General features: G+C 37.1%; 1 protein-coding gene across 2 annotated transcripts in view; it reads left to right on the top strand.

Moving 5' to 3' along the window:
* Window positions 1-21,214, top strand: part of RASEF (RAS and EF-hand domain containing) — a 39,950-nt gene extending 18,736 nt beyond the window's left edge. The window contains exons 6-17 of one of the 2 annotated variants that reach the window (XM_032441366.1): window positions 394-509; window positions 1,736-1,804; window positions 2,923-3,007; window positions 3,995-4,086; window positions 7,166-7,397; window positions 9,702-9,779; window positions 9,958-10,105; window positions 10,957-11,038; window positions 12,742-12,856; window positions 13,749-13,868; window positions 14,669-14,745; window positions 16,780-21,214. In XM_032441366.1, the coding sequence (XP_032297257.1) occupies window positions 394-509; window positions 1,736-1,804; window positions 2,923-3,007; window positions 3,995-4,086; window positions 7,166-7,397; window positions 9,702-9,779; window positions 9,958-10,105; window positions 10,957-11,038; window positions 12,742-12,856; window positions 13,749-13,868; window positions 14,669-14,745; window positions 16,780-16,888 (1,323 nt within the window). In that variant the 3' untranslated portion in view covers window positions 16,889-21,214. Of the gene's footprint in view, window positions 1-393; window positions 510-1,735; window positions 1,805-2,922; window positions 3,008-3,994; window positions 4,087-7,165; window positions 7,398-9,701; window positions 9,840-9,957; window positions 10,106-10,956; window positions 11,039-12,741; window positions 12,857-13,748; window positions 13,869-14,668; window positions 14,746-16,779 lie in introns of both variants that reach the window. The other variant, XM_015849261.2, reaches the window with a different exon arrangement.
* The last annotated feature ends 3,692 nt before the right edge of the window (window positions 21,215-24,906 follow it).

The raw sequence follows: 24,906 nt of genomic DNA, 5'->3' as shown, positions 1-24,906 counted from the left end.
TTTTTTGTATTTTATGCTATTCAATAAAACAAATTAAATACATAATCTAACAAGCTAGAAAAGAGAGAAACTTCTGTGGTTATTGATAGCTGTGTGAGGATCTCTAACTTGGAAAAAACAGTTCTATATAATGTTTATGCACATTTAGAAATGGCTTAAAATGGCATAATCCCATTTTTATGGGACTGTGAAACCCGAAAGTCAGATTTCAGTGAACCTGGCCTACTGGTTTGCTGACTTCTCTGATATTTAATCCTCATTTCTCATCTCTGCTGAACTTTCCTAGTCTTCATTTTCATGTATTTTATTGGTTTTTATTTAAGCATTATGGTATGTCAGCATTTTATGGAGATGATTGTAACAATTAACATTTAATGTCTTTCTTTTATACAGGAAAATCAGAAACTTAAGAAAGACCTCTTAGAAGCACAAACAAATATTGCTTTTCTCCAGAGTGAGTTAGATAGCTTGAAAAGTGAATATGCAGATCAGACTTTGAACACAGAGAGGTAAATGCTTTTACTTGATTATCTTCACTGGGAAAATAATGTTTTGTTTCGTGTAGGTATAATGTATTAAGTCAGTAACTTATCCTCTAAAGTTGCCTTAGGTGGGTGAATGAATATTTGACACCACGACTACTGTTCATTTTGCTGGTCAGATATCTGAAAGAACTAGTTCTGGATGTGATGCAAACACTCATAATTGTTCAAGGAAATCTAACGGGGACTTCAGTTAGGAGTACAAGTTTTTTCCTCCATGATTTTCAATCTGAAGAATATCTCTATAAATATTAGCAAAAATAGTTTGGGAAGCTTTCCAGCTTTCCACATCCATCTCAGCTAGTTCATTTAGGGCAAATAAGTGCTGCTTCTAGACATTCAGATTGATTTGGAGGAGTTTTTATGGCAGTGTTACTAAACTGTTGTCCTCATATAACATAAAAGGTATTTCAAGGGCAGTGAGTCCTCTTATATGACTGTTTCATTGATCACAGAATCATAGAATTGAGTTGGGAGGAACCTTTAATGGCTATCTAGTCCAACTCCCCTGCACAGAACAGGGGCACCTACAGCTAGATCAGGTTGCTTAGAGCCCCATCCAGCCTGACACTGAAAATCTTCAGGGATGGTGCATCCACCACTTCTCTGTGGCAAACTATTGCAGTGCTTCACCACTGTTATCACAACAAACTTTTCTTACATCCATTCTAAATCTCCTCTCCTTTAGTATAAAACCATTTTCCCTTGTCCTATCACAGCCGATCCTGTTAAAGAGTCTGTTCCTTCTTATAGCCTGCATTTATACTGAAAGTCCACTTTTCAGGTTTCTATCTCAGCTGAAACCATGACATCCTCTCCAACCAAGGCCTGCTGTGACAAGACTGAAGCAGCTGAGTCTAAGCTTGCTGAACTCTGGCTGCTTCCCCTCATCTCATGGGCCCATGGAATGCCCAAGGCCTGTTTGTCCAGCCCAGCCCAACCCAATGACTCTACCCTGCAACCTTTACTTTTCATCCACGGTTTTTTTTGAGATGTACTGGCAGAGATTAATGAAGTTAGAAAATTATTTTATTTTGTGTAAAAAAATGCTTTTACTGTATTCTAGAAGTCAGAGATGTGTACCCTGAAAAGCTTAATTCAGAAATACCTTGAAAAAGTCTACTGTCCACAACACAAAATAAAAGAATACTATATTAAATACAACTTCTTATATAACCTTTTTCTTTTTGTAGAGACCTAGAAATGATTCGGGAGTATACTGAAGACAGAGATAATCTGGAAAGACAAATTGAAATACTTCAGTAAGTTCTCAGCTGTTCAGATGTATTTTTAACAAACATAGTCCTTATGTAGGTGCAGGTAAACATTTCTATAGCTCTGCAAAAGACTGGGATGAGATTTAGGAAAAAATACAAAGTACTAAAATGGCTTCAGTTCTCATGGAAGGTAGTCTGCTTATCTATATAATTTCATCTTATATTTGTGTTCTGTATACTTGCGTCAGAATCACAGAAGTATAGAATTGCCAAGGTTGGAAAAGACCTCCAATATCATCCAGTCCAACTGCTCATCTATCAGCAATAGGCCTTGGATTGTTAGAAAATGGTGTTTGTTTCAGCTGTGCTGTCATACCAGTGTGTCTGCAATGGAAGCAGTGGCTTCCTTTTGTTATGGATGAAGCAGGAAACACAGCCCTTGGCATGACTTGGAAACATGTGGGCAAATTATGGCTTTGCCATTAGAAGTCTTTTAGAATGCATATTCTCAATAAAAGATGGAAAATAGGTTGGTGCAAAGGGATTGGATCATCTGCACTGACAAACCCACAGCTTGTGATGGGGCAACTGCACAGGGGCCAGGTACTGGTGCTGGTGGCTGAGTTCCTCAAGGCCCAGTTCTCCAATGGCACAGAGCTAGTTTGTGTTACTTCTGAGTTTTGTGTTTCTCTTCGATGTCTCTTTTCCTCAAACAAACAAAAAAAAAAGGCACATGAGCTTCCGCTTCTACAGATACATTTAGAAGGCTGAATTCATTTGGAATGGTATTAATTGCCTTTCTGATTTTTCCTTTTTCCCCAAAATAGTTGTGCAACAGATGACTACTGTACAATCCAGTTTTAGCACCCTATCCATGTTCTGTTTATGCCTTCTAAAATCATACCGATTTTTTTCTGCATTACTATTTACAGGAAGACTTAGGAAGACTTTACGGTGCTTTTTTTATGATCAGTAATTTGTTTCAGCAAAATTTCTTAAGCGGGATTATTACCAGCTATTCATCTACAGCAGAATAAAACATTTTCTTTTAAAATGTGTATTTTTTTCCAAATTTTATTTGCTTCATACTATATATTTATATTGTATAGTTTTTAAGTTTAAGTTGTTATACTTTCATAAGTTAAACTGTATTTCCTTTTTAGATCAGCTAACAGAAAACTGCATGACAGCAATGATGGTTTAAGAACTGCACTTGAAAACAGTTTCAGCAAGTTCAACAGATCATTGGTATGTAACTATAATTTTGCTATGAGTTGCTGTAAGAAATAATATGCCAAATATAAGTTGGTATATATTTGATGAGTACTTGGAAAACTGAGCTACATTCAATCATCTTACTCTGGGATTGTATTTATGTGGTTGGATTTCAGTAGATTTTAATGTGCAACAATAGGGCTTTTGCTCCAGCAAAGCTTAAGGTGCTTTAGAAAATACTGAATTTATCACCAAATATACCTGATGAGGTGAACAAATTAGCTGTTTTTTCACAGAGAAGGAAATGTGTCAGATTTGTTTATGTGGCAGCTCTTTATCACTGAAAACACAGAATTTCAGAAAACTAACTTCTTTGTAACAAGATCTGAACCTGACTTCAACTTCTGTCCAGGCAAGTGAGTGGGCTAACAACTAACAGAGGCTGTTGATAATAGCAATCTCACTCAGACCTTCTGGGCTTTTTATGGACTTTTTTGGACCTTTTTGGAACTTTTCTGGTATTAGAAAGCCTTCTAGACTTTAAAACTATTAATTGGGCAAGCTCCTGCAATGCTGGAAGTGTAAAAAATAATTTAGACAGAATAATGGTCCTACAATAAAAATACTGGACAGGAAGACTGAAGACAGAATTTCCTTCTGACATGCCCCAAAACATACTCAAGGAAAGCAAATTCTATCTCTGCTAATAAAATTTCTTTTTCACACTAGTAGACAATGCATAATCAATGTAATAATCCTTTTGGAAATTCCATTTTCTTATAGTTGAATGTGGGCAGCGGGTCCAGCATTAAGGCAACAATGGAACCTAAATAGTGTATTGTAGTGTTCTTTAGACAACTAATTCTGTTTAAGGAATGAAGCTTATTTAAAAATAAGTGGTTGGATATACATTAAAATGCACTGTAGTCATTCTGTTGATATATATTTTGATCATGATGAATATGATGCTTATATTATGCTCATCAAACTTATTATGCATTTATTATTCATCTTTTACAGCGGTTAGCAAATACCTCACCAGGAAGTACTATTTCTAGGAGCAGTCCCAAATGTAGTGGTGGACAGTCTCCTCTGAACCCACGTTACGATAGGTAAGCCAGGTTTGCTTCTACTAAGTTGAAAAAGACTAGGTCATCAAAAATGTCTTAGAATATCAAATATTGTCAAGTAACAGAGAAAGTAATTCTTCCTGATTTGGAAGAAATATGTAACCATAGAATAAGATCCATAGTATGGTGAATTCAATAGCAATGTTTTCAATAACATCAGGAAGTTCAGGAAAAATTTATTCAGTGATAATGGTGAATTAACAGGGAATTCAGACAACCTCTTCCTGTTTTTGGTTTAATTCTCAATGCCTCCTCCTTCCTCTGTTACCTGTGTAACAAATGTTGTTACTGGTCAGAGTGTCCTTGGTTTTTTACCTACTGAATCAAAGTCATGGAATCGTAGAATCATAGAATTGCTCAGGTTGGAAAAGACCTTCAAGATCATCAAGTCCAACCACAACCTAACTATGCTACCATAACTCTTAACGACCCCCTGCTAAACTGTTTCCCTGAATACCACATCCAGACAATTTTTGAACATGTCCAGGGACGGTGACTCAACCACCTCCCTGAGGAGCCTATTCCAGTGCATAACTCTTTCTGTAAAGAAGTTTTTCATGATATCCAACCTAAACTTACCCTGGTGCAACTTGAGATCATTTCCCCTTGTCCTGTCACCTGTCACCAGAGAGAAGAGACCAACCCCACTCTCGCTACGAGCACCTTTCAGGTATTTTTGAAGAGAGCAATAATCCCTTCAGCCTCTTCTTCCCCAGACTAAACAGCCCCAGTTCCTTCAGTCCCTCCTTGTAGTGCATATTCTCCAAGCCCTTCACCAGCTTTGTTGCCCTTCTTTGATGAGAACATGTTCAGGTCATTGCAGAGGCTCTCATTGATATCACAGAGCTCTGGATTCAAATTTGAGTGGTCTAGATCATTCTATTTTGTGAAAATTTTTATTTCATCCTTATTATTTGAAATAACTGGAAATGCCATTAAAAATTTGTGGTTTATGGCAAGCATAAACCATTATGGTATAGGCATTTCCCTCCTTCCTAGTCAGCCAAACTACACAGCTCCTCACACACCATGCCATTAGCCCCTTCCCCATTTCTGTAGCCCTCCTTTGGACCCTATCTAATAGCATCTTATGTTGTGACACCCAAAGCTGCACCCAGTGCTGGGGGTGAGGTGACACAGCACAGAGTAGAGTGGGACAACCACTTCCCTCACCCAGCCGTGAGGGGTGCCGCAGAGTATGGTTGTCCCTTCTGGCTGCCAGGGTACACTGCTGGCTCACATTTAAGTTGTCACCAGCCAGAACAACCAGATCCCATTTTGCAGGCTTGTTCTCCAGTCCCTCACCCCTGAGTCTGCATGTAGAACCAGGGTTGCCCTATTCCAGGTGCAGAACCCAGCACTTGCTCTTGTTCATGCAGATGATGACCACCCTCAAACTTGCCCAGATCTTAATGCAAGGCCTCTCTACCCCCAAGGTAGTCAACACTCCTCCCAGCTTAGTATTATCCACAAATTTACTTAATAGAACTTCCATATCTCTATTGGGATCAACAGTGAAAACATTAAAGAGAAATCACCTTGGTGACATGCAGGTCAAGCCTCCCCTTGCCCAATACAGCTAAGTTTTGGTTGTCATGGGACATTTGTGGGGTCACTGTGCCACAGCTTTGTGATCTCATGAGCCACCTCCCTGCCAGCCGCGATAAATGTGGGGACCCTGACAACAGAACACCGACTTGAGGCTGGGAAGAAGAGACTGGGGGCTAGGAGCTCCTTAGATAGACCTTTCCCTCCCATTTTGTGAATGATCCTCCTCTTCCAAAGAAGTTTTGACTTCTAGAGAGCAGCAGCAAGCTCAAGCCAATGGAAGCAGACCCACTAGAGAGTGATGTTGAGCCCATGGGGGTGGACCTATCTCCAGAGGACGAACCAATGGAGGTGTATCCACCTCAGTCGGGCCCAGGCAACCACTAGAGCATTGTGCTTGCCCAGAGACGTCACTGCATCTGTTGGTGGAGCAGCAGGGGCTCTTGGTTTCCATCTTGGTGTTGAAGAGTCACCATTCACCAGAGAGACCCTGGGCCAGCTGCTGCACTCTAGAACCCCTTCTTCCCCATCCTTTATTCTCCTTCCACAAGACTTCTCAGTTCAGTGATGTCTTTCTACTTTAGAAGAGAGCTTATGGAAGGAATAAAACTTAATAGGCATCATTAGGCATGTTATTAGATGTGATTTAGTAGTTTCAAAAGACAAAAAGATATACGAATGTCTCAAAATCTGCTAATTTTAAATAGTTTGTCACCTGATCATCATTATGAAATACTGATTTGGATTCAAACGTTATAAGCAATTTACATTAGTAAGTACCTTTTCTCTTCTTTAGCTTCACAGTGCATCTAGATCTAACTTGCTTGAAATGCATTTGAAATTCCTAGTACTGAATCCCTGCTTCAGAGAGGCTGAAAATTCACTAATAAAGGCTTTTATTTCAGTGAATCCCTAACAAGCTTGACTTTGTTACAGTGTGCACCCTTCATTTGTTTTTCACTGATCTGCTATAGGCTAGCTGATAAATGAATACAAAGAGCATGAATACTGTGATAATCCACAACAAATACTGCACTTTTTCCTTTCATTATTCATTAGCCCGTAAAGGTGGAAATTAGACAGTTCTACATGTTATTGTGTGGTAAAGTGAAATCCCTAACATCCCTATATGCTGGATCTTCTGTGGTGTGCACTGGAAGCTCTCAGCCCCTCTGGCAGCAATCTTTATGGACTGCTGTTGATATTGTCTATTGTAGCAGTGAAGTGCTTCACATGTGTTTCCATAGGACAAAGCAAAATGGATTCTTTTTGGCATATAAATAAACACTCTTAAGAGACTTATGCATTGTTTGTGATCTGAGCACCCAAGAAATGTTCTTAAAAATTATAAATGCAAAATAATATAGTGCCATATGTGTTAAATGTTATGGTTAGCATTTGTAGGTATTCAGCATTCTAGAATGATGTAGATTTTGTTGGAAGAAAACCCCAACCAATTGTGAACTAAATCTATTTATTCTGTTGTTTTTGTTTTTCAATACTTGCTTTTTAGGTCATCTCCATCTTGTGTGGATGAAGATTACTATTCTTTAGCTCTTTGTGACCCCATGCAAAGAATAAACAGTGAAGTTGACAGCTTACCTGAGAGCTGTTTTGACAGTGGTTTGTCTACCCTGAGAGATTCAAATGAATATGATTCAGAGGTGGAATACAGGCATCAAAGAACTTTTCAAAGACCACAGTGTATGCAAGAGAACTATGGTGGTGATGCTTCTGATATAGATGTAAGTACCAGACTTATCTGCTTCTCTAGGATCACATTTGGTAGGAGGCAAGAATGAGATGGATCTTTGCCAACTGACCATATAGAACTGAGTATGTGGATTATATGTACTTAAGCAAAAACAAAGGTTGACTTTTGTAACATTCTTAAATAGTTACTCCTTTGAAGAAAGATGTATTCAGAAACATTACTTCTCAGAAAGGGTGGTCAGGCACTGGAATGGACTGCCCAAGGAGGTGGTAGAGTCACTGACCCTGGGGGTGTTCAAGGAACGATTGGATGTTGTGCTGAGGGACATGGTTTAGTGGGAGCTATTGGTAATAGGTGAACGGTTGGACTGGATGATCTTTAAGGTCTTTTCCAACCTTGGTGATTCTGTGATTCTATGGATGTTTCGATTTCTTTTGGTAGACTTTTGAAGCAATACTTTTTTTTTTTTTTTTTTAAGTATACTTACTATTTTTTGAAGATTGTTGAACAGTTTACAAGGGGAGCTCTTTTTTTAATGACTTAAAAGCAGGTACTATGGAAGTAAAATAGCTTTTGGTTCAGTTTTTTGTGCTATGCTACAGCAGTGAATGGAAAAATCACATATATGAGAGCTTGATATTAACAGCACTGGGAGTAATGTCTTGTAAGGAAACACTTTTCTTTTTTGTTTAACAACCTTTGAAGTTACTGTTGTTTTTTTTTTCCCAGTTATTTTTAAAATTGAAATTTTCCCTATGGAAATTTTCTTTACCTGTAAACTTTCAGTAAAGTGTATGCCCCAAACAACCATTTAAGAACAAAATGTAGGCTGTAATAGACAGCAAATGTAGTTTTAGTAGAGTTTGGAACCACAGGATCATAGAATGGCTTAGGTCAGGTACTTCAAAGATCACTGAGTTTCATCAGGCTGCACAGAAACCAGTCAAGAGTGACCCAGAACACCTCCAGGGCAGGGTCATCCACGATTTCTTTGGGCAGGCTGTTCCAGTGCCTCACCACCTTTCCTCTGAGTGAAGACTTTCTTCCTAACATCTAACCTAAGCTTCCCCTTTTTCAGTTTAAATCCCTTCCCCCTGTCCTATCACTATATACTTGTGTGAAATGTTGATCCCCCTCCTGTTTCTAAGCTGCTCTTAAGTACTGGAGAATTGCATTGAGATCTCCCCAGAGTCTTCTCTAAGTGAAACAAACCCAGCTCCCTCAACCTTTCATTGTATAGGTCATCCTCTGACTATCTTTGTGGCCCTCCTCTGGACCTGCTCCAACAGCTCCCACGTCCTTCCTGTACTAGGAACCCCAGCCCTGGACACAGTACTCCAGATGGAGCCTCACAAGGGCAGAACAGAGGTGGACAATCACCTCCCTCTCTCTGTTGGCCACTCTTCTTTTGATGCAGCTCAGGATACCATTGGCCTTCCAGTCTGCAAGTACACACTGCTTGCACATTTTAAGTTTTTCATAAACCAGGACTGCTAAGTCCTTCCTGGCAAGGCTGCTATCAAAGAATTTATCTCTAGCTCTGCACTTGTATCTAGGATTGCCCCAACTCTTGCACTTGGCTTTATTGATTAGATCCTTGTGGGCCCACTTTTCAAACCTGCCTACGTCCCTCTGGATGGCATCTCCTCTTTCTGTTGTATTGTCTGCACCACTCGTCTTCGTGTCATCAGTAAAATTACTGAGGGTACACAATCTCATAGTCTAAGTCATTGATAAAAATTTTGAAGAGCACTTGTCCCAAGACAGAACCCTGAAGGGCACTGCTTGTGACTGGTTTCCAGCTGGCTGTAGAGCAATTGGTAACAACTCTACCTAAAAGCATCCATCCAATTCTTTTTCCACTTAGTTAGTTCACCCTTCAAATCCACATTTCTCCAGTTTAGAGATAAGGACTTTATGCAGGACCACGTCAAAGGCTTTGCACAAGTTCAGGTAGTCTTCATCTGTTGCCTTTCCTTTGTCCACCAGTCCCACCACTCCGTTGCAGAAGATCAAAGAAGTTCATAGAACAAAGAAGTTCATATTCTTCAGAATTTGCTAGTGTTTTCACTGTGCAAAAAAGAACAGGTAGGAGAATACTGAATACCAAGTGTTATTTATTTGGTTTAGAGAGTATTTCACTTAAGACAGCTGCTTAGATTTTCACAAAGAAGAAGAGAAAAATCACAGTTTCAACCAGAACTGCATAGTTGAGTTAGGTTCATCATTTAATCCAAACTGTTAAAAACAAAGGTTTCAGTCAGTTTTAGTTGTGACATTGCAAGCAGAAAGCATGTTTTTGTATCGAACTAAATATGTGGACTTATACTTTCAGGTTCCTGAGATCAGGGATGAAGAAGCATATGGTCCTCATAGCAGCAGTACAATATTAGATTGGAAATCCTCAAGACCAGTAAGTCGAAGCAGCTCAGTAGCTTCAACAAGGAAATATGTATATGCTCTTAATCCTCAGGTAACCAGTTCTCTAGTGAAAAACAAAACAGAACAAACAAGCAAACAAAAAATGTTTTGTTATAGTATTGTATAGTTTTTTATGAGATAAATCAGTTTTTGTTTTTTGTTTTTTTCAGTCAGATGCAACAGATTGTACTCCAAAATACCCAAGTTCAGAGAAGGCTTACAAGATCATTCTTGCTGGAGATGCAGCGGTTGGAAAATCTAGTTTCCTTATGAGACTTTGCAAGAATGAATTCAGAGGCAATACCAGTGCAACCCTTGGTATGGTTGTTGTTCTTCTTAAATTCTAAAGTGAATATTACCGTTGTTATTTAGAGGTAGTGGATGAAAAGATTACCCACTGTGATTGCTAGGTTTTTGTGAATATGCTTGCAGTCTTTAGGTGGTGAGCTCTAATTCAGCATTAAAGCATAGAACTGACTAATGAGTATTTGGAGTGTATAATAGGATTGAACTCACTTAAAAAAACTTAAAATTTGTGTCCAGACTATTTTGCAGTTCTTGTGGCCATCTGGTCTACTCATTCGTTAGTCTTGCACAATATCTGTTAATGTCTCTTTCTTTATCTCCATTTCTTCAAAGTGTCATTGGAATGGGAGGGGTTTTTGTCTGGATTATTGTGTATATTGCTCTAGCTGCCAGATGACAAATTTTGCTTATTGTTTCTAAAGACTGAATTTTTGCTTTCCAAAGTCATAGTTATGTATTTGTTTTATTGGCTCAAACTTAGGATTTTTGTTATGTTTTTGTTATAATTTATTTTTCAATTCGCTAGGATTTGGAATAAAGTCTGTCTTATAAAACATTTTTACCTATAGAAGTGTTTTGCAAAATGAAGAACAGATGTTTGTTGATCATAATGCTAAATTTTTATCAGTGTTTCTGGGAAAATATCTGGTTCAAATATTCCCTTAAATGATTTTCAAAAGACAAATATGTGTTTCCATATTCAGGGGATTTTGCAGCTCTATTTGAGTGAATCTATTTAGTACAAGCAATGTAGTTTGAGATAACTGCTTTATCTTTGTATATGCAGCATAACATTTAACTTTCTGTGGATTTTTAAGGTGATTAATATTTTTTCTTAGACTATATAAAATTATTCTTTTCAGGTGTCGATTTTCAAATGAAAAGGTTAATTGTTGATGGAGAACCTACAGTACTACAACTGTGGGACACAGCTGGGCAGGAGAGGTTAGTGACTACCTACAACTTCAGTCATTTCAGTGTTTTGGGTTTTTTCTAAATTAAATTTGGATTTTTTCATCCAGATGGAGTAGTTGTAAACTGTTCCTTCCATTTTTATCCTGTCTTTGTTCTTACAGATCTGCATTTCTGACAGGTTTATATTTGAGATACTCTTTACTTATATTTTTCTTGAAATTGCTGATCATGATTTGCATTGAATTTAGTATATGAAAAGTCTTTCTTCTCCTGAAGACTCAAAAACGTACAGGAGTACTGTACAGATTACTAAGTATACAACTGAAGTTCTTTGATTTTCTATGTAGAATTTTCACAAAATCCTGTGTCACTTACTTGCAGAGTCATAACTTTACTGACATCTTGTAGGGCTCAGTATGAATTTAATCTTGGAGGTCACAGAATCATAGAATCACAAAAGCTGAAAAGGACCTCTATGATCATTGAGTCCAACTGTCCACATATCTCCAATATTTTCCACTAAGCCATGTCCCTTAGTGCAACATCCAAATATTTCTTGAATACCTCCTGGGTCAGTGACTCCACCACCTCCCTGGGAGGCCATTCCAGCGCCTGACCACCCTCAGAGAAGAAGTACTTCTTAACATCCAACCTGTACCACCTATGGTGTGACTTTAGGCCATTCCCTCTAGTGCTGTGGCTAGTTCCTGGGAGAACATGCCAACACCCAGATGGCAGCCTCCCTTCAGGTAGTTGTAGAGTGGCAATAAGAGACCCTGAGTCTCCTCGTCTACAGTCTAAATAATCCCATCTCCCTGAGCTGCTCCGTATAAGGCCTGTGCTCCAGACTCTTCACTGGTGTCATTGACCTTTGAACATGCTCCAGGGCCTCAGAGTCCTACTTCAGTGAGGGGCCCAAAACTGGACAGAGTACTCAAGGTGCAACCTCACCAGTGCTGAGTACGGAGGGGTGATCACCTCCCTGTCCTGCTGGCAACGCTATTTCTGATACAAGCCAGGATGCCATTGGCCTTCTTGGCCACCTGGGCACACTGCTGAATTGTGTTTAGCTGAGAGTCGATAGACTCTTAGGTCCATTTCCTCTACACGGTCTTCCAGCCACTCTGCCCCAAGCCTATAGCATTGCCTGGGGTTGTTGTGGTTAAAGTGCAGGACCTACACTTGATCTTGTTGAACTTTATTCCACTGGCCTCAACCCAGCAATCCAGTCTGCCCAGATCCCTCTGCAGGGCCTTCCTAACCGAGGCAGATCAGGACTTCATGATAACTTGGTGTCATCTGCAAACTTACTGAGGGTGTACTCAGTGACCTCATTCAGGTCATCAATAAAAACACTGAACAGGACAAGCCCAAGTCAGTTTTATCTGTTCAGTGGCAAAGCTCTGTACTAGTCTGTGTAAATTTACTTTTGCCAAGAAGAGTGTTTATGTGACGTAGGAAACTGGAGACAAAGTCATTCTCCTCTCACATAATAAGTTTGTGAAGAATATTGCAATTAGTAATATAATTACCTAGTTGTTGTACAGTTCCTTAGTAGACTGTGCTGTGTTAAGAGAAAATATGATTATAACAGATGAATTCATTCCTGGACTTAATTGCTGGAAGTTTGTTGCTTCATATTTTTTTTTCAAACGTAGCTGAGTAATCCACACTGCTACAGTCTCCAGCGTAACTCCTTAGTCTCACACAAGTCTTCTTTTTTTTCCCGAAAGATTCCGAAGTATTGCTAAATCGTACTTCAGAAGAGCAGATGGTGTCTTACTCTTATATGATGTAACATGTGAAAAAAGCTTTCTTAATGTGCGAGAATGGATTGATATGATTGGGGTAAGTAACTTAAATACCTGCAAATTTAAAACTGTGTTTCATTGCTCTAATGTCTGACTATCTGAAGAGAGATAGTATGGAAAGCTTATTCTTTGCTTTAGAATTCCAGACACCTTTTAGGTAGTTTTGTTTAATAGGTAAAACTTGAGTATCTCAGGAATTAGCCAAATTGAAGTCTCTTCTGTAAATTCAAACTAAATGAAAGTTCTAATGGTATTAAAGAATATTCTTAGAATATTCTTATATGCTTAGTGTTAAAATGAATATGTTTTTTATATGAAAGACTATCACTGTTCCCATTCACTTCCTTTTGGAAGAAACATGAGATACTGTTTCAGAGGTGGATGGCTCGCCTAATCCTTGGGGCTTCTGCATTTTAAATCAATATGTTAAATTCTGTAAACTAGCCATTCTCCAACTGAAAATTTCAGTATTTCTGTTTGCTACTACTTGCTTATTTTAATACAAATTTGAATTCGATGAAAAATACTTTTCTACTGTTCCACAGTCATTTAATTGGAGGGAAAATGTAAGCAAAATTCCTCTTCTTAAGACAGGTTTTTGTTTTTATTTTAATAGTAAAACAGAAGTTGATCACTCTTCCCACACTAGTTTTGTTGTAAAGCATTTAGATATGATAACTATTTCCCCTAGAACATTAAATTCATGCTTATGTAACTGGGTTTATGGGTATGGATGCACACCTATGCAGGCTGATATTTAAACAGGCTTCCTGAAGTATGTTCTCTTTCTGAACAGTTATGTAGCATATAAAATTATCTGGTTTTGGTAGCGTGTATGAATTTCTGTGGGAAGGAAGTCATGACATGATGCTAGTTAACTTTTTATATTCTGAGAATTTAGCAATAAGGAAACAAAAATTTCTTTACAGGATGCAACTCATGAGAATATTCCAATTATGATGGTAGGAAACAAAGCAGATCTTCGCCAAGCAGTCACAGAACAAGGGCAAAATTGTGTACCTATAAACTGTGGAGAAAAGCTGGCAATGGTAAGATCTATGACTATCTTTTCAGCATAAAATGGTTTCAAGAACAGTCTGAGAACTCTGAAAAACTTGTAAACAAATGTCATGTACTGGTCACATGTTCAGATCTAGTTATTAGGATTCATGAGCAGTTTTCACTATAGCTTTATTTATCTTGATGGTCCTTGCTGAGCTAAATTTTGCCTCAGTGCAGCTGAGCTGAACTTTTTTTATTTTCTGGGGTATTATTTTCAGCCTTCATGTTTCTAAGGTGAACGGACTAGGAGACAAAGTTTTTTTCACCTCCAATAAGAAATTAGCAATAGAGTTTTGCCAGTGAAATGAAGTACACCAGTAGGTGGATGAGAATCTTAACCTGGCTTGAATTATGTAATATGTTGAGTTCTAAGGACCCACAAGGATTATGAAATCCATCTCCTGTCTCCACATAGAGTAATCCAAAACTCAAACTGTATTTCTGAGGACACTGTTCACATTCTTCTAGAACTCTGGCAGGATTGGTGCATTGACCACTGTAAAGCAGAGTCTTTACATATTTACTAAACTAATACTAATACAGTAGTAGTACTAATACAACTAAAAGTTGCTATTACAGTAAAAATTACATTTAAAAAGATATTTGTTTTTTCTGTACTGAAGTGAATACATTGGAGAATGAGGAATACCAGAGGATATCCTGTTCATTTAAATGCATGTGTAATCATGCCTTTCATTACTGAGGAAATCATTTTTAATTAAATACACATATCCAAATCAGTTCGATTTCAGATGAGTTGGCTCAATGTCTTAATTTTTGTTCACAGACTTATAATGCTTTATTCTGTGAAACAAGTGCTAAAGATGGATCTAATGTTGTAGAAGCAGTTCTTCATCTTGCTCGGTAAGTAGTCATTTTTCTATTTTCAAAAAAGCACAGCTGACTGTATTTCATAAAATGGACATTATATCTAAACTTATGTACAAAGACACGCATGTACATATTTAAAATTTTCTCAATATCAATTTCAACAAATGAAATTAGAAGAGGAATGCCATGTTAAATCTTTATAGAGAAGAGTGAGGCAGGTTTTATTCTCAGTATAGACAGGGGGTTTGCTTACTGATGTTACATGGTTGTCTTAGTCATTGATATTTAATGTTAGAGCTTAGTTATAGACTTATTTTAAAATATTTTTAAAATTTAAATTTTTAAAATTTAAAATTTGGTTGGTGAATGAATAATATGTTCAATAGTACGTGGATTTACTTTCTTAATTCTTTCATATACATAGATCAATTTCTAATGCTTACAATTATTCATATAATTAACTCTTAATTCTACCATACGTATTAATACATACTCGGTTTTATACCTGATCATTCTAATCTCACACACTTTCTTTAATATCACTTTCTCTAAGTTATTTGAAAGACAGAACTCTGCATTTCAACCATTTAGCAATGTGGTATTTCTGTGAAGAAGTGTGAACAAAACATTATGCATTTACAACTTTTCCAAACTGTTCTGTGCTGCAGTATTTTGAAAGGCTGGCAGTAAGAAATACTCAAGCTCAGATTTTTCAGTTTTAGTCAGCGAACTCAAGGCTACAATTAACAAGTAGATTAATTTTTGTTTTTGACTTAGCTCATGCAGTAATGAAACTTAATGACATCTGGTCAGTATTTGTTTATTCAGTGTTAAAACATGGCCCAAATAAAAATGCTGGCTTTTTGGAGAGCATCATTGCTTCTTCACATTTGGTTTTCAAGAATGCATGTACTTAGAGAAGACAGCTCTACTAGAGATGCTGCAAGAGCACAGGTGTTTCATTGTTCTGTTAGCATCAACATTAATTGCTGATTTAAATGACTCATTTCCAGGAACCTGTGACTTACAAAATTGAGAACATACTTAACATAGTTACTTAATGCTAATCACAGTTGGAAAATTCTCTCTAATATTTAAACATGATAGATTTGTTTAACTGCCTCAAAGATAAAAATGTCTTGGCAGTTGTAGCCTTTCTTTTCAGAACCTCCAAAATTTGTTTTCTCTGATAGGCTCATAGTTTCTTAAATGCTCTGGACATTACCTAGAACCTTGGTCTGGAATGGTTGGTTCCAATTTCTTGAGTTTAGTAATACTTTTTCTTAGAAAGAAACATTTTACTTGGAAGTAAAAAAAAAAATCTAAAAAGCCATATCATTGGAGCAGATAGTCCTCCAGACTAACCTGTTACTTCTCTGTGGGATTCCTTTCCCCTTTTGTTTGTTTTGTTGAATAATATGATGCTTTGAATTTAAAATTGTCCCAACTTCATGAATTTATTCTACTGATACAAGGGGGACATAAATTATGCATGTGTATATGTATATAAGGTACATATACATGTTAGCAAGTAATTCTAGAACTTGCTTTTGAGTTTCTAGGAATCCCTATCACAGTGGACCTGAAAAGATAAAGAATTTCTCATGCATACACAACTTCTAAGTCTGCGTACAAAACATCCAGTTTGTGTTTTTTTCTCTGAGTATGAATTCACGCTTGAAATTGCAGTTGTTTATTGTTTTTTTATTTTCAGCTTTGAATGTAACCTGTTATAGTAACATAGTGAAGCGAAAACATTAAAGAAAAACAAGCAAAAGAAAATAAAAGGGAAAAAAAACCATTGCAATTGATTCAGTTTCCCCAGCGAAATCTTTGAAGATATGTTGATTCTGTGGACTAAATATTGTATTAAAGTTTTCCTGGGAGTTAGGTGGTGTTGAGCTGTGTTGTACTGGAAGAAACAAAATGCTGAACTTGAGCTTCAGTAAGAATACAATAATTGGCTGCATATTTATCATGCATTTTTTTTTTTTGTTGTTGTTGGTTTTTTTGCTTTTTTGTTTTTTTTTCTCTCCTTATATATATATGTATTATTTTTCCTCACAGTGAAGTGAGAAAACGAAGTGATAATGAAGATGATACGAGGTCAGTAACCAACCTGGCTGGGACACCTGTCAAAAAATCAGCACTCACAAAGAACTGTTGCAATGTTTAAGTGCACCATTCCTGGCATAAGAAATTTCTGTATGTAAAAAAAAAAAAAAGAAGAAGAAAAGAAAAAAAAAAGAAAAATGAAGGAGTTCAATTATGTATTCTTTTTGCTATGGATTTATAAATTTGTGTATTAGAAGTTGGACATTGTGGGAAAAATCCAGACACTAGTTTTTACTAATTCATATTTATATACTTGCTTGACTCTTATTTCTGATTTCATTCTTCTTAAGCAACGAAATTCAATGAAGCAAGCTCTGAATCAATGCCACACTAGCCTGTGCATTAAATACTGTAATATATTTTATCTTCCTAACCTGCTTGTTTCTTTATGGGCTCATTATTTCTCAAAGAATATGATAGGACAGTATCATATATCACTCGCAGGAACAGAAAGAGAAGTTCTGACAAGAACATGAATTATTTTAATCTTTTTGCTCGTATTTGCGTTTCTAGTTTTCTGAAGGTCTTACATATACATGAAAAATTTCCCAAGAAAACCCTAAGCCATTAAAATGTTGCCTAGTTACAGGTAAATCAAGTTCAAGACAAAAAGTAGCATGGTTCATTAGAAGAAGACAGTGGCAGGTGTGTAGGCTACTGGTGTAATTTTACATCAGTGGGTTAGAATTTATTTAAACAGAAGAGTTAGGATTTGACTGGGAGCTGAAAAGTAGACTTCATTTCTAATCCTACACAACTCAATAGGGAAAGGGACATTTGCATGGACCATTACTGTTCCAAATTCTAGAGCAACCAATAATACTCGTGATATTCAGGATTAGATGAAATAATTTTTCAGTACCCTTCTGCTTGTTTAGGCTAGATCTTCAACAGTGTAATAGAGAGATGTGGATTGTAATTTTCCTGTGTTTTTCAATAGCTTTTCATTCAGGCATGAATTAAGGAATCTTAATGGTACAGAGAAGTCTATTCTAATTCTAGTAATTCTAATCTTCATGCATTTTTAAAGTTATAGGTGAAAGAATTACTGCATGCACAAAAGCATCTGTATGAACTGTTCATTAAAAGAAACTGCTGGAATGAATGGCAGACACTTTTGTTAATGGGAATATTGTTGCCTGACTGTAAAAAATTTCCAAGATACTCAGCAGAGAATGATTTGAGTTATTACTGCTTGTAATAGTTCCCAACGTTCATAAAATGTAGTAGAAACTGTAGGTATTTCTCTCATCATCAGTCATAGGACTGTTGACTAGTAGCTTGGATTGGAGGGGAGCCTCTGCCATAGGCAGGGTGTGTCACCCATGCTGATCAGGCTGCTCGAGGCCCCAGGGATGGGGCATCCAGACCTGCTCAGAGCAGTGTGTTCGTATACCTCACCACTCTCTGTGTAAAACATTTTCCCCAACAATGAATCTGAATCTCTCATTATTTGCTTTAAAAATAAACCAATCTGTAAACATGCAAATCTGTTTCCCCTTTTTGATGCTATTTGCTGCTGCTAAGAACAATTCGATTGCAGTAGCAGAAGCTGAATAGATCATGTAGTCTGCTGAAAAATCATGGTATGTCTTCTTCTCTTCAACAGTGTAATTCATTGTTGGGTGCCCCTGACAAATGTGGCTTTCAGATCTTTAAAGTTTGCAGTGTGTGTGTGAGTGCAGTAATTCCTTTCACAGCTGAGGTTCTTTTCATACAGAATGGTGTGTGAAGGCTTATGCCCTGTGGAGAACCAGGTTGAAGGACATGAGGTCAGGGACTTATTTTTTTTTCTCTCCTGGATTGGACCGTGGGTTCTTTGGATACTTTGTCTCATTTATTTTAATGAGCAAAGTCTATCCTGTATTGTTTGGCCAAGTTTTATGTCATGGTTTTATGGTCACTGGTATTTCACATCATAACATCATGTCATGCACTGGGAATTTAAGTGTTAATACCCCAGTTCCGCATACCAAAGAGAAGAAACTATGTTCTCCAGAAGACTATTCAATGTGCTGATATCATTCCTGCACAGGGGGGAATGTGTGTAAGGCGTTGGCAGGTCATCTGACTGTCACATCTACATCTCAGCATTAGCGTAAGGCCTTCTTTTTTCAGACAATCTCTTTTTCATTATATCTGATTTGGTCAATCCCAGTTCTAATTATCTTTTTTTTTTTTTTTTTTTCCTTTTTTTTGTTTTTTTGTTTTTTTCCCCCCCCTGATACTTGGTTTAGTAAATTAGTTAATTTCTCATCACATTGTGGCAGTTCTTTTATCAAGTAATTTGGGGTTCCCTCTTTTCCTGTCTTTGGTGTCATGGATTCTGAGAAATCCCTCTGCCCTGCTCATCATGGAACCAGGCTGAACTGGTAAACCCGTAAACCATTGACACTTTATAAAACTGAATCACTTTTTGTAAGCTACATAATTTTCATGTGTGTCGTGTAAAGCAACAGTGTTTTATTTTTAATTAAGATTCAGGGTTGGAAACTGATAACAAAGTTTTACCTTGGAGTAATTTTATGATCAATATATGAATTATTGGAAAAAGCACTACTGAATGGGGATATTACTATAGCTCAGTTGGAACTGGTTTTAGAAATTATGTGTTGATCAGCTCCATCAGGTCTGAATACTCACATACTAACAGGTAGAATGAATTTGTGTTAACACGAAAGAACTTGGAAAAAACAACAAGAAGAACAAAAACCAACTTCATTTATTTCAGTGTAGAAACAAAACCAAAATATTTATACATGGAAATAACAAATATTTAAGGATTTCCATTGTTCTGCTTCAAAAAGTTACCTTGCCTTCTACCTGAAATGTAAAGTGACAAATATCAGCTTTATGCTCTGACATAGTTGCACTATTGTACTTTAAATGTTTTTATTGTTTTACACAGTACTTGAGAACTATTCATTTAATCATACAAAGCTATTTTTTTAGTTAGTGGATATATTCCCTTAATACATGTATTTATTCAGAAAGGAGAGGCTTTTCATGTCTTTCCTCATAATCTGTAAATATATATATATTTTTTCAGTTGATGTGGAAGTATTATTTTGTCCTGTACTGTTTTTGATCTTTTCTAATTGTGGCATAGTGCTCATTTCTGAGGCAAGAATTTCTGTTAAGACTCACTGGAAATGTTGGAATCAAATGAGTGTTCTAACTGCCCTGTGGCTTACATTAGTGCTTTAATGCTGCACGTTTGGTTAATTATTCTTGAAGACGTAATTATGGCCTAATGTGGATTAAAGTTTTCAGTGTATCTATTTTTGTACTGACTGTAAAATCCTCTATTGTTTTAGGAAAAATAAGTAACAGTTATGTATCTGTATGCTGGTTAAAATGTGTTCCAAAGAAAATAAAGGCCACTCCTGTAAGGAGCATCAATGCAGATATGCACCACTGTGAATGCCCAGTTCAGCAAATAGAGTCAGTGCCAGAGCCTCCCCCTCAAGCCTACTGCTGTACAAAAATGCTAGGTAACTTTCTAGGAAATCAGACTGCAGTGATCCTGCCTCATAAATAAAAGTGAGTTATTTCCTCATGTAGTTTTTTAATAGAATTTACAGTCTTTATTATTATAGGAAGAAACTTCCAAAAAATATTTCTTAGTGTAATAAGTATTTAAAAGAATAAAATAAAATAAATCCAATATCTCATCTGCAGTTCAGATGTCTTGTATCACTGCTTTTTCCAGATTTGTTAAAGCATGATTCTATCGCTCTGATCATGTATGGGCCTCTTACGGGTTGAAGAAACTTCACAGCATTAAAGCTTGTAGTATATGTAGTAATACAGCTCCTGCTGTATTAGTATCTGGCAAAACCCCTTCTTACTGACCTCCCTAGGACTGGTAACTCTGTTATTGATTGTTGACTATTTTTTTTTTTTAATTAATTAATTCCACATTTCTTGTTTTGTTAGAAAACTTTCCTTGTGGTTAAAGAGAATTTGGCGTAAATGTATCCAGAATATTGGTGAAAATGCATTAGATTGCTTGCAAAATTGAGTCAGTTTCCTACAGTTTCTGCTCTTTGAGTTAGAGCTACAAGAGAGTGTATAAGAAATTAATCATATTAATCAAGTGGCTGAGTAACCAATAAACACGTTTTCTTACTAGTATGAGGAAGGAATTCGTTGCCAATTGCACATGCCAACTTTTAATAAAGCCAATACATATAAATAAGGCTCTAAATCGTTAAAACCTTTGTACTGTTTACAATCAGAACTGTGATTCTGATGTGGTGTTCATGAACTTCGTTCTTCCTTGAAACAACAGATCGCTGCATCCACTGTGATTTTTTATGTTTGAAAAGAACTGCATTCTCTGTGTTGAAAATTACTGTTCAATAAAACATGCTTCAATAGCTTATGTTCTGTGTTGTATTTCCCTTTGTCACTGCCTAACTAGTGATCTGTGACTAGTCAGATTTATACCTCTGGCTGCCCTGACTTCTTGACCTCACTGAGCAGTGGTCAGTTTGTTTCTCCACTGAGAGATGTCCCTGGCTGTGAATCTCCCTTTATATCACGCCTTTATAAATGCCTTTGCCTTTGAAACCCACAGTGTATTTTTAGGATCTTATTGCCAAGAGCTTTGGGCTACCCTTGTACATGGAAGATGCTATAACATACTTAATATTCTACTCCATAATTACTTGGGAATGCACATCAAAGTCTGAGTATAGGAAGGCCTCTGAACTATACTTTTTCAAAATTTTTGAGAACAATTTAGGTTGCAAGGGGGTCCCAAGCAAATAAACTGTGTCTTTCCTGAAGAGTTCACAGACTTGTTAAGGACAACAGTTATCACTGAATAAATATGTTTGCTGAAGTGCAGCATGAATAACTGGAGCAGTGGAGTGATGTGATTGGCATGAAATCTGTCCTCCTTAAATGAAGAATGTGCACAGATCATTTCATGTGTATGTAGAGGGACAAGTATTTTCAGTTAATGGAACAAACAGGTGGAACAGGTGATGAGGAGTATGAAATACTTTAGTGATCAATTACTGATATGATTTTGTTGAATAAATGTTTTAAAATTGTACTTTCAAATAATACATTTGAAGTAAGATGGGAAGCTTTAAAATCCCTACCAATGAAGTACAGAGGTATGAATATAATGAATATATGAATATAACTGAGTAAACGAGTGCAAACAGTGGTACATGCAGATTTAAACTGAGTCTTTTTCTTTAAAGGCTAGTCTTGTAAATACTTTTTTGATACGTAGTATTTTGCTAAAACCAGTCTTTCCCTTACTTTTGTCTCAGCTTTGAGATTTACTACACAAACAACCAAGCAACCAAGATGAGTTTCAAATATTATCTTCTTTGAGTTGTTAGTGTTTTATCTTGGAATCATAGAATCATAATACTGTAGAATCATAGAATATATTAGGTTGGAAGGAACCTCAAAGATGATTTGTTTCCAACCCCATGATACAGTCAAGGTGCTGACAGCTAGATCAAGCACTAGGTCAGGCTACCCAGAGCTTCATCCAACCTGGTCTTGAACATCTCCAGGGACAGGGCATGCAGAGCCTCTCTGGGAGGCTTGTTTCAGTGCTTCGCCACCCTCTCAGTGAAAAATTTCCCTGTGACAGTTAATGAAATTCTCCCCTCCTTTAGTCTAAAACCATTCTCACTTATATCTAACCACTTATAAAGTTGATTTCCCTCCTGTTTATAATCTTTCTTTATATGTTGGACTGCCACACTAAGTTCTCCCCAGAGCCTTCTCCAGCTTGAACAAGCCCAGTTCCCTCAGCCTGTCTTCATAGGAGAGGTGCTCCAGCCCTTTGATCGCTTCTGTGGCCATTCTCCAGAACCACTCCAAAAGCTTCACATCCCTCCTATACTGGGGTTTGAGGCTTGGCCATGGTACTCCAGACAGGGCCTTGCAATGGCAGAACTCAGTGAATTCTCCTAGTCTGCACTCACATCTGGGATTTCCCCAGCCCAAATGCAATACCTTGCACTTGGCTTTGTTGAACCTCATAAAGTTACATGGGCCCACTTTTCAGGTTTTTCAGTGTTCCTATGGAAACATCTCTTCGTTTTGATGTATCAACAGCACCACGCAGCTTGGTGTCAATGGCAAACTATCATCTAGGTCACTGACAGATGTTAAAGAGCACCAGTCCCAAAACAGACCCCCAGGGGACACCACCCTCCATCTGGACACAGAGTCATTTTCCACAACACTCTGTCTGTGGCTTTCCAACCAATTCCTTATCCAACAAATAGTCCAGCATTTTAACTGATATTTTTCCAATTCAGAGGTAAGGATGTTGTCTGGGATGAAATGAAAGGCCTTTCAAAAATCCTGGTTAACTACTTCAGTTGCCTTTCCTTTGTCTGCCAGTGGCATCACTCATTCATAGAAGGCCACCAGATTGGTCAGGCATGATCCAGGTATTCACAAGACCTAAAATTGGCATGTATGGTATATCCAGAAAGGCTTAATTTTGTTTGTTTGTTTATTCATTTATTTATTCATTGCTTCCAAGCCCATAAGTTCTCTACTTCTACTTTTAGTCCTTTTCAATTTATCCCGTGTCTTTGTTTGTCTGTCTGTCCTATGTTCCCACTGTTGTTGTCTCCCTGCTATTCCACACCTTTCATTTATCTGCTTCCAATTACCACCTTATTCAATTGCCTTTCACTGGTAACTATTCCTTTGCTACCTTTCATCACTTCTGCTTCACTACACTAACAGGGCATGAGCTCTGCATCCTGACATCCCTCAGACTGTCTTTGCTCTGCCTCAGGGTAAATATTCTCAAATAATCATGTCATGTTCCTTTGATAAATAGTTAAAGAACATTCTGAGAGGTGGACTGTTGCTCTTGAGAGTGGTTTAGCATTGGTTTTATTTCAGATAGGAAAAACTATGCAGCAGTTTTTTATGACTTTTTTTTTATTTAGATAGGGATGGAATACAAAAACACTGTGAAGGAATCTAAAAGAATGCATGCGAATGTCTCAGGGGTTAATTATTATTTAGATAGCCACTGTATCCAGCCCCAGATTGATCACATTAGTTACAGAGATAAAAGTTTTAAATAATAGGGTGAAAGTTTTGCCGCATTCACCTGGAGACTTGACCTTGTTTAAAAATTTGGAATGTGTTTTGATAGTCAGATCACAAGAGCAGGAAAAACTGAAGCCTTTGGCAAATGGAATTATTGAGTTAGAGGAAAATGTGAACAAAGAGTTTTTTGGGTTTTTTTTTAAAACAAAAATTAATCCAATTGAAAAGGTAATTTTACTGGAGCTATCTATGTAGTATGAGTTTGTACCGTCAGTTGTTCAGGCAAAAACGTTATGGGCCCAAGATTTTGTTCTGTTGGGCCTTGATATGTGCTCTAGACATGTTCCTCAATTACAAAAGTTCTATTTCCTTTCATACTTCCTTTGCTTTTTTGTATTTAAGGCCTAATTGAAGACTAGGAGAAGACTACATGAGGCATCCAAGTAGCACCTGTGGTGTACCGCAGACAGTGCTCCCACAGACTGTTGCATGTGAAGATGAAAAACTGGATTTTTACTAGTGTGTTTTACTATGTTTTAAACTGTTGTAATTCAGATGAGTTTACTAGTAACTATGCTGATGGAAAACATAGATTAAGGATTCTGCATCAAGAAACTGCATATTCAGAATTGCTATTAATCTATTAATATGGATGAGATCCCACTTTAGTTATCACCTATACAGCTAGACAAAAAATCACTGTCACAAAGTACTGGCAGTTTGAAACTACTCTGTTAAAGACTACCAAACAACCTGTCTTACTATTAAGTTAGTTTCTTACTTACTTTAGCTACTTAAAGCAAGTGGTTTGTATTGCAACATGGGGAAATTCATAATCCATGAAATTAAAGCAGTGATGCTCATTTAGTGAATTACATTGCTGAAATATTCGCCAATTTTTATTATGACAGTGCCTCATAGTGTAAACTTGGTTACATACACACAATATTTGCTAGATAAATAAGTACGCTTGATTCAATGAATTAGTTGCCATGTAATATCATAAATATTCCTTGATTATAAGTG

This window comes from Coturnix japonica, chromosome Z (assembly GCF_001577835.2).
Source record: "Coturnix japonica isolate 7356 chromosome Z, Coturnix japonica 2.1, whole genome shotgun sequence".
Lineage (NCBI taxonomy): Eukaryota > Metazoa > Chordata > Aves > Galliformes > Phasianidae > Coturnix > Coturnix japonica.
The sequence above is the reverse complement of the archived record's forward strand: the minus strand, read 5'-3'. Positions and strand labels throughout refer to the sequence as shown.